The sequence below is a fragment of the Chanos chanos genome, chromosome 3 (assembly GCF_902362185.1).
Source record: "Chanos chanos chromosome 3, fChaCha1.1, whole genome shotgun sequence".
Classification (NCBI taxonomy): domain Eukaryota; kingdom Metazoa; phylum Chordata; class Actinopteri; order Gonorynchiformes; family Chanidae; genus Chanos; species Chanos chanos.
In genome coordinates this window covers 10,787,430-10,797,797 of record NC_044497.1, presented here as the reverse complement: position 1 = coordinate 10,797,797, position 10,368 = coordinate 10,787,430, and the positions used below count along the sequence as shown (strand labels likewise).

Here is a 10,368-nt window from a genome sequence, read left to right as displayed (position 1 = left end):
TCGGTTTCCTCCCATCATCAAAGACATGTATGTTAGGGTTAATACTCCTGTCAGTGCCCTTGACAAAGGCACTGGCAAGAGAATTGGAGTTGGTCCCTGGATGCTGCCCACTGCTCCTAATGTGTGTGTGCTCACTGCTCCTAGTGTGTGTATAGGATGGGTCAAATGCAGAGGTTGAATTCAACTGCTCACTGTTCCTAGTGTGTTTCTGTGACAGTTAAGTACTTAAAGATGTGAAGCATGCAAGGATATAATAGAGCACAGGAAATATGAAAACTGAAAACTTACATGTACCAGTAGAGCTCCATGATTCAGCTCAGATAACGCTTATCATAATAACACGTCAACGGGCCTATCCGAAAGAAGAAGATGAAAAAACTGAAAGAAAGTTTGTAAGGAGTTTAAGTCTACACTCGACTAAATTCCCGTTCTTCAAATTGCTTACGTGAAACCAAACGAGTTCCTCAACACAAGTAGACAACAACGAAATTGTGAACATTTGCTGTTTGTATGGCAATGTAAGTGGGAAATATCAGGTCAAACATTTAAAAAGAAAATCAAAGAATTTCAGATATCACAGTGAGTGACCTATACGTTACCATTACCTATCAGCACACAAGAGCAATAACACGTTTTTTTTTTATTAATCATCATCGCTACGAGCAGCAGTTCGTTAGCTAACTGGAAACATACTTTTGGATATTCTTCTGAAATGTGAGAGTCAAATAATTTACGCTATGACGTATACTTTGGGAAGTACCTAGATATACATATATCAAGTCCGTAAAGTGGTTACCTAACAAACTGAATATGGTTAGCTGGCTAATTAAATAGCGCACTTCGGTTGAAACTTTTGTCTTGAAACAAAATGATTAAATAACATTTGAGATATTAATAAGGTTACTCACCTTGACGAAATGTGCCACCCCAAAACACGGTCAGCTAGCTAGCTAGCATGTCATTTGTTTATCTTTGAGAAGTTGGCAAGTGTTAACAGACTGGCTATCGCTACCAAAGCGCGTTAGGTTAGCTACTGTCCTAGCTAGCTAACGCTACGCTTAGTTGGCTATCAGGCTAAAGGCACACTAGCAATTGCTAACCACCGTGAAGAAGTTGATTTTCCTCAGAAGGCCTCCATGAGCCTGTGGTAGTTGGATTCCAGTTATAACTTTTTTTAATTATGTATATTTGCGTTTGTAGTTAGAGCCGTGCGCCTCCAGTTCATGGGGAAAAAGTCCGATAAATGGCTCAAAATGCTATTAGCTGGCTGGTTCTTTCCCTATGCTCTCACAAGCTTTCATTACTTTGAAGTTCCTGGACATTACTGCCAATCGTTACGTTTCAGGGTAGTTACGTCAGGTACGCATAGATTTCCAGCGGAAAGAGGTGCGGCCCACACTTTCTCTATCCCTTACCCTGTTTAAGTGAAAGTGAAATAACCTAACCCTATGGCTGTCCTTATTATCTTACTAAATTTTACTCTCATTAATGAACAGTGAACACCCGTAGATTAAATCAAATTATTATTTGGAAATTGGAAAAATTAGCTAATATTACAAAGCCACACACTTACGAAAAAATATTGTGCTATTATCAGCATCAGTAAAGCTTATACACCCACCATAATATATGCTTTAGTATGTGATGCCGCTTCAAGCTCTAAATTGAATTCTTTTTCAATAAAGTTACATGTCTATAGCAATGTGGTTACTGAATTTGTTTAATGTATTATCAAAAGTACATACTGAATGTATTTATGCCCTTTTTTAATCCCTCCACGTGTTTTTTAAGTGTCACTTTCAATTTAAGACAAAGGAGAAGAATGGAGAGATGTCTCCATCTACTGGTACACTCCTCCTATAAGGCTTTTACTTAAACCTCATAAATGACCATAAAATCCATTGTGAGCTCAACTGAAGGATCATGTTACACCTGTTTACTATTTTTTTTGTCACTAGTACATATTAAATAAGATTATACAAGTTGTCATTCCCAAGGGGAAATAGTTTGGCATATGTCAGAACAAATTACATTTCAGTGACAAATCATTCTGTGCTTAACCCATCACCTATTATTACCGTCACTGGTATGACAGTCCAGTTGTCAGTAAATTGCAAGTAGTATAATTACATAAGTACAACAAACAAGCAGCCACAATTCAAGTGCTGTCTGTTATACTGCGATCTACAATGACCCTGAATATGAATGTATGTGCATATCAGTGAATGTACCTGTGTTTTATGTCTGAGTGATTTGCGTATGTATTGGTACAGCAGAGGTTATAAATTTGCATTAAAAAGTACAATTGCTCTGTCACAAGGGCTAAAATAGTTTTTTTGCTGGGCTAGTTTTGGTATGTGGAGCCCTTAGGTGTAGTCCTAATGGAGAGGGCCTGGAGTTTTTATAAAGGAGGATGGTGAGGGTAAGACAGGAGCTTGCTGACCTCAGAAGGACCCAGAATTTCAGGTGTATGTAGATCCACTGTTTTGTCTCTCAGTAAAACATTTTTGTTGCCAAAGCAGAGCATGCAGAAAGTGAAGACCTACTGAAAGAAATTTTGATGATGTATCCAACATTATCAGAGCTGCAAAAAGAATATGGGTACTGCTTTATACAGTATAACCTCTTATTTGTTTTGAGATATCAATTTTACTCTGAGGCACTAAAATGAGGGGAAAATAGGGAAATGTTTCCATCTACTGAGTCACACCTTTTTCTGAGCCTTCACTTTGTTTTAACACTAGTGATGTGTTCACTCTTGGTCTAGAGAAACTTCATGGGAAGGTTATGACACACTTTGCTTGTATACCATTTGGTGCTACTGTATACACTTAATAGACAGATGCAGGTGTCAATGACAGATGCACCTGTCAATAATGCCATAATATTTTGAATCACGTCTTACTGTTAAATTTCTTTTATTTAACTACTAATCTGAAAACACAGTTCTTTCCTTCTTTTTTTTGCTTTGAGCACTGGGATGAACCAAATACTTAATCAAACAGAATCCTTTCAGTATTTACATATCTACCAGACCTTAGCAGCATATTTCTGTCGCTCAGAAAACTTGTGGAGGCATCTCCTACAGAGTGTAATTAAGACTTGTTGAGGTGTATCTGCATTACACGCACTCTGGTTTCTGTATTATTTGATATTATCTGTTTATGGGCATCTTTCAACAGTTACACACTACATTTTAACTAATATTCCAACTTTGCAATCCAGCGCAGCATAGATGTCTTGTATACGACCTATTGCCCTTTAAAATGCCGGCCATGGATTAAATCCCCAGTGCTTCATGTAAAACAATTACAAACAGTAGAAACAAAACATTAAATCAAGTAAGGGTTTAGGGCACCAAAAACACATGCATGGCCTTAAGTTAATGCAAAACATTTCAGTCAGAAAACGTAAATAATCATTTCTATGTGACACACTAGACAAAAATTGGCCCCTCTCCAAAAGAAACGAAATACATCACAACAATATACAGCCAGTTTATTGACATAGTCTTTTTCTCCAGGTACAGCGAGAATTAGTGACTCATGATAACTTACCATGAATGTCAGAGAACCATCTGGCAAACAGGTGCAAACAATGTCACATGGATGGAATTTCACACCGATGGCAAAAAACCCAGAAATGATTAACATCTTACTCTTAAAACACAATGACTTTGTGCTTCCAACAATAAAGCTCCCTGTTGACATTAGTCAAACTGTATATATGTTCCCTGAGAACATGAGGTTTATCAATTTGGTTGTGTACAAGTGTTCTGTATACACTTCTTCTCCGATCACCAAAATTTACATGATCATTCAGCCAAAGGACTTATAAAACAGCATGGAACAACATTTTAATGAGCAATATTCATTAGTCAAGAGATTCCCAAAGGGAAAAAATATATATATCTGTATTTGTGGTATCCATCTGTAAAAAGCTGAGCTAACTATTCCTGGCAGTAGAACTCTGGTGGTCAATTTTTGTTAGAAAAAAAAAAAATTACTTCCACATAATCTGCATAATCACTCAGACATACTGAAAAACTGTGAAATTTACTCCAGATAATTCGCAGCTGTTTTTCATTTCCATTCATTTGCTGACGTTTATCATCGTACTTTGCTGACGCTATGCTGAAAATGGCCAGTCCTTTAGGCCTAATCAAAGCGTTATACAAATGTGTTACAAAAATTAAACACACTCAGATGAGTGGATTCTCTCTCATATTCCTATCTGTTGTCTTCCACCACGATTGTCCTCCTGGGATAAGAGTCCACGTCCACAAATATGTATCTGAATTCATACTTTCCAGTTTCAGGATTCTGTCAAATGAGGGAGAGCAAAGAAACTCATTTAATTAATTTGAACAATGTCTACTTAAATGCAAGTGCTATTTTACATGTCCGGATCCATGATATTCTTTAAAAAAAAACAACCAACAACATGAATTACATTTAGGCAATGCATTAAATGGTTAGGCCATGGTATATCTCTCTTGTGAGCAAACTCCTTAGTGTTGATGTACCATTCCTTTGTGGCCTATGAAAGTAAAAAATGTCGAGGCAGAAACCAACCATCAGCATGTACATTCAAAAAAGGTTAATTTTTTTATGATCTTGTTTCCATAGTGAAAACCTTTTTTTCCATACTGACTCATAAGAGAATGAGAAATAAATGTATTCTCCTAATTATTCAGTAGATATGGTTCCTCTGATGAATCCAGAACTTCTAAAAGCGTATGCTTACCTCTTTAGATTCTGAATGTACAGTCCCTTTGATTCCAGGCTCTGAGCCTTCAATGTAAAACTTCAGCCTCATGTGTTTTAGTCCATCCTTTAGGTACTCGACGTGACTACAGAAACAGAGCAAAGTCAAGACAACTTAGGCATTAGGCTAGTTAAGTTTGAGTACTTAAGACTGAGTAGAGGGATCTTACCTAACTTGTTGCCTTCTACCACGGCGAGTGGTCTCTCCATAGCCCTTAATAGGTTCCCCAAAGGCCCCAATGACCTGCAGATTATACATGCCCAAAAGAATTCAAATGTAAAAATATTCAATTGTAAAAGAACAGTCATTAGAAAGAGATAAATAAGCTACATGTACCTAAAAAAGCATATAATTCAAATGAAAAGCTACTGGCATTATTTACATAATACAATTTGGCTACCTCAGGATGTGATCTGCATTTGTTGAAAGCTTTCCCATAGATTTTGCTTGGACTTGATGATGAAAACAATTCTTGAAAAACCACGTATAAAAGACCACCTGAAAGGGGAGAATTGGGATTCATTAGCACATCATGACAATGTACAAATACACATGAAAAAGAAAATACTTCTGTCACAAGCAGACTACTATAAGATAGAGACCTCACCTGTTACTCCAAGGCCAATGAGCACAACTATCAAGTAAGTGAAATCTTTGCCTGCCTGCTTAACTGTGGGGGTGAAAGAGAAGATATTAACAGTAAGTCTCTGAGATGAATTCTCACAGTGAAAAATCTATCTTTTGAATACCTTTCTGTGTCGCTGACAGTCCAGGAGGAGGCGGCTGGCTTTTCGATATAGACACCTTACTAGAGTCCTTCTGACCGGACTCCCCAGTATTTCGCAACCTGCTGCCGACATGGATCAGCCGACTATGTTTTAACGTCAGTTTGGACAAGTCGGGTAATGGTTCAGTCAGTTTCTGCAAGACAGGTCTCTGTGCAACGGACGATATATGAATTGGCAAGACGCTATTCACCCGGTTACATGTCTGCAGTATACTTTTTGTTGTTCTACCAAACTGAAATTTGGGATTTGCAATTTTGAATATAAAAGAATAGGCCATGTCGAACCCTTTCGTCAGCTCACTGCTAGTTGACAACAGCTAGTGACAAGGTTACGTTTTCTTGCATCAAACAATATCGTCTAAATTAAGCACATGTTAATGAGACTTTCAGTTGATATCGGCAGCAAATTAAGTTTTATAGCTACTGTCTCACGTGCTAAACACAAATCTCTTTCTATAACCTGCTAAGGTTATTAAGTAGGGTTACTACTAACGTACTAACAGACCTTAGGCGCATGATATTCGTCACAATGCGCCGACTACAAGAATTGTGGGAATTGTAGTTTATCTATAATAGGAGCTGCTCGAATCACTGTAATAGTTCCGCTTCGTCCACAACCTACAAGGAACAGTTTAACTTTAGGTCATTCAACCGACGTGATAACAGGCACAGCACATGGGCATGTTGTTCGATGAAATAGCTTGCACAGCTGAATTCACATCATCAACAGGGACGTGTGATGTTTCAAAATCCTTTCCCTTACTTTCAGTGAGTAGTATTTATGGCTTATTAAGGTGCGTTAGTGGTGATGTAGCTTCCACCTCTTTGTTGTAACTGCGCTTACTGTCTGAGGTCTGGATCTTCGCCTCTGTGAGTAGGAAGGAAGTTGCACGGCCTCGGCCATGCCGAGAGAGTTGATCTGGAACCTTAGACTGTAGTGTACTGGACATCATCCAAGCACCTCTCCCTCTCCTGATGTATCAAAGGTGAGACCGCAGTCATCTTGTTTCCAGCATGCATTTTAGCAGCAGACAGTATTCACTGTCAGTATGGGGATAACTCCTCAGTGGGGGCCATGATAAATTCATGAATCTGTGTTGGAATGCCCCCTTCTTTTTTTCCTATATGTCTGCAGGAAACAGCACCAAGAGCTGAGGGAAATTACCTGGGGTCTGGACTCTCCTCTGCCTGATCCTCAATGCCAGGAACACTGGTAGGGTAAAGGAAAGAGTCTGTCTCCATTAAATATAGAGCTGGAAGGATGATCATTACATATGGAATACTTCTGTGAATTTCAGACCTGAACTCTGCCGAAACAAAAGAAATGTATAATTATTAAAATCCCCAGAAATTCAAAAAAAAAAAAAAAATTGCAAAAGTTATAAAATGCAATTGCGGTAGTGTGGCACTGCTCATTTTCAGCCTATCAGAAACTCCTCAATCTACATGGCAAGTATGTTTAATCCTTTACAAAACAAACATAATAAAAAATGAATGTAGATATTTTCATAGAAGTATTCTTAACAGCCTCAAATCTTGTAAATCCTTGAATCTTGTGGCATTAACTGATGAAGAAAATGATAAGACCCTGAGCTGATCTACTGTAGAGTTTGGCAGATACTCTATCAATAATTTGTACCCCTCTTTCTAAGGGTACAAATTATTCACTATAGGCTCTATTTCTTCTAACTTTTCAACGAAGCATTTTAATAAGACTCTTATGTAAGGGAGTGAATTCTTGAAATCTTGAGGCCTCCTTTCTTTGCTCCTCTGAATCACTTGAAAATAAACATCAGGTAACTAATAACGTAATTTCCTTAATATACACAGAGTGTATATTTCTGGTTGCTTTTTGATACATGTTATAATCCAATAAAGTTTTGTAAGTTTTACTTACCTTCAAGATACTCTAAAGATGACCCTTCTTCAGACTGTTCAACATATGATGATTTAATAAGGCTTTGAAGAAGTATGAAAATGTGGCCATAATGTTATGTTTATGGAAACAGATATACATTTTCAATCATCAATGTTCAAACAAATTAGCAGATGTCAGTTTATTGAAAACGTTCTGTCCAGCATTTATTTAAGTTGCTACGAAAAAAAGAATTATTTTCCTGCAAGTAAATAGGCCTCAGACATACATAAGACTTACAACTGGGGCAAAAAAATGTTCTCCTGGTGTTCTGTGCTCTGTTTCTGTGAACTCAATAGGACCATATATAAAATGTTGGTGGGCAAAGTTTTCCTATGTTGAGTTACATTGACACAGCCACTTTACGGTTTTCTCTGTAACTGCCATAGGAACATGTGTCCCCAATATACCACTCAATTGGAAATGTTCAGTGACAGGGGAACTGTAATTAAGTAAGAATGAGTTCCGGGATCAACACCACAGCTACTGTATGTCAGTTCTAATTTAAACTGCAGGGGACCAAATATTAAAAGTCTGCTTCATCTAGCCAGATCAAATAATGTAATTTGTATTCCCAAAACATTCACCTTTTTTTGTTCTTTGCTTTAGTCAGGGGCAATGTATACTTTTGTTAAAGATAATACATTTCATGTTCAAAAGTATTCGTTTTTTTCAGTATTACATCAGTGTTGTCACAAATTCAAAGAAAACTTAAAAAAAGAATCAAATAACCAGTTCAAATACCACTCAATGAGCAAATATACATACATTTTTTTTCTCTCTTTTTCTTCTTTGCTTTCTTATTTCAGTCCAGTATCTAAAAATGCATTAAGTGTTCAGTGGCCTCACAGTCTCTACAATTTGACGAGCACACGTAAGTGCTCTGCATCTTTCCTCAAATTAAAGACCCAACGCATTCACAAAAAAGCTGATTTGATCACAATACTGTAAACTGGTAAAGTCACTCAAAGGGACAGTTCTCTCAAGATGTTACAATTAGCTCCATAAGCTGTCAAACTTGGCAAGGTGCAGGTGAATGGTGTAAATGCCTGTAGAAAAATAAAAACACTATTAGGTCGATTGAATCATATTGTCAGTACAGGCACTCTATATCTTTATGGTTTATGGTTTTGTATTTTTTAAAGAAAAAAAAGCTTTAAACTACGATTTACAACAATCATAACTTTGAACACTGAACTATTTGTTAGTAGCCGTACAAAATGACAGTTCCAAGGGGTCAAATTAAACGTGTAAGTTTTGAGTTATGTTGTCAAATTTATGTTGCCTGTGAGTTCATCTAGGCAGATCTCTGGATAGTTTGTTGAACCTTACCAGACATTATCTCGTCAAAGCTGCCTTCCTAGTATATTCCATTTAACTAACAAAGACATGGTAAAAGCCTCCCCTCTGCGTGGTATGCACCAAACAGTCTCAGAGGAATATGTAATCCAAAATAGAGGCCAGGAAACTCTAATGAAGCACATAATTGGATGAATATTCATTTCTTATATCGCAGCCCCTCATAGATAATCAAATGATCCAAACTAAAACAAACAAACAAAAGACATCCTTAGCACAAACACAGCACTGACAAAACCATCAAAGCCACAACGACATAAAATGACTCAAAACACAACATCTAAGCAAATACCGACAATGATAAAGCAAGTAACATGACAGAGAGAGAGGTGAACAGAAACAGTACTGTGTGGTTTGTTTTGTGGGGGAAAGTATCAATATATATATATATGTATATATATCTCATGGAAGTGAGTGATGCTCCATTTTGACTTTGCATTTACAGTAGTTCATGTTAGATAGGATATATATTACTGCAACAGTAAAACAACCTCTGAAAGCATTAGTGGAAAACATAATTTCTATGTAACCACTGTTTGGATTGCCTGTATATCAACTGTCTGTATTTGTCCTCATGAACAGAACAACTGACCAAAGTATGATACTAATGTAGTGAAAGAGCAAAAAGAAAACCAATCAAAAGCTTTATTCAGTTTTTTTTTTACTATTTTACAAAGCACTCATCAATTTTTCACATTTATGTGTTGAAAGTGGTCCAGCTTAAAATGACTCCAATAAAAAAAATTTCATTTGGGTACAAAGGTTATGGGGCTACAAAAATGTAGCTAACATCAACTGCGTGTCCCTTTAAGATTATTGTCTGAAAAAAAATCAACTTTAATGTAAGGAGTTGCCAAAATAGTCACAGAAAAAGGAAACAATCTGTTTGTCTGTTTTTTTTTCTGGAGTTTTATGAATTACAGTTTAGTAATGCTGTTATCATGCATGCTACTAAAATTGCAGTTGAATATATTAAGGATGTTCCCTCATATTATTTACTTGCTTTTTCTTTCATTTTACTTTGAAACCTGTTAATAACTAGAATAAATCAATTGGAAGGTGAGTCATGTCTGCATAGTCACTGACATTAGATGTTTTCAAGAAATATAAAAAAAGAAATGCATGCAGAAGCTACATAATCACATTTTAAATTCTCATAGCAAAATCAAATTTTGAAAAATGAAAGTAATAACCTTTTGATAGAGACTATAAATATGCTAATTAGTGGTTAATTTATTATTCATATTATTTAATACCTGACTGCAACCACGTGGAGCAGGCTGGGAAAAAAAAATGGAAATTGCATGCCCTGCAACATCAACGAAACAGAAACAAGCACAATTATTTATGTGATCGAAAATGAAACAAATTAAACGACAGAACTGTGTTTAACAGTGTATGGTAACAATTAAATGAGCTGAATTCGGTCAGTTAAATTAACACTCTGCCAATCTACATCCAAATGAATTTAAACGTACTACACCTACAATCAAGGTCCAGATATTTCAGTTATTTATAATAAAAGTCTTTTTTTTTTTTT

The 10,368-nt window shown here is 36.5% G+C and overlaps 1 protein-coding gene across 2 annotated transcripts; it reads right to left on the bottom strand.

The window, feature by feature from the left end:
• Positions 1–3,484: 3,484 nt before the first annotated feature.
• timm21 (translocase of inner mitochondrial membrane 21) lies at positions 3,485–6,519 on the bottom strand. 2 transcript variants are annotated; one of them, XM_030769212.1, is made up of 7 exons: positions 6,399–6,519; positions 5,517–5,703; positions 5,375–5,437; positions 5,168–5,265; positions 4,937–5,010; positions 4,747–4,852; positions 3,485–4,322 (listed from the first exon to the last, which is right to left on the bottom strand). In XM_030769212.1, exons 1-7 carry the CDS (start codon positions 6,456–6,458, stop codon positions 4,230–4,232), a joined length of 681 nt encoding a protein of 226 aa, XP_030625072.1. In that variant the 5' UTR covers positions 6,459–6,519; the 3' UTR covers positions 3,485–4,229. The 2 variants fall into 2 exon arrangements, with proteins under 2 accessions (XP_030625072.1, XP_030625071.1); XM_030769211.1 differs by lacking the exon at positions 6,399–6,519 and having other exon boundaries at positions 5,517–6,033.
• Positions 6,520–10,368: the final 3,849 nt, after the last annotated feature.

Excerpts from the sequence above, each read along its gene's own strand:
- timm21 (XM_030769211.1), bottom strand. The coding sequence starts at position 5,832 with ATGGCCTATTCTTTTATATTCAAAATTGCAAATCCCAAATTTCAGTTT. Across the intron at positions 5,438-5,516 it reads ACTGTCAGCGACACAGAAAG|TTAAGCAGGCAGGCAAAGAT; the intron begins GTATTCAAAAGA and ends TCACCCCCACAG. Across the intron at positions 4,853-4,936 it reads GGTAGAAGGCAACAAGTTAG|TCACGTCGAGTACCTAAAGG; the intron begins GTAAGATCCCTC and ends CTGTTTCTGTAG.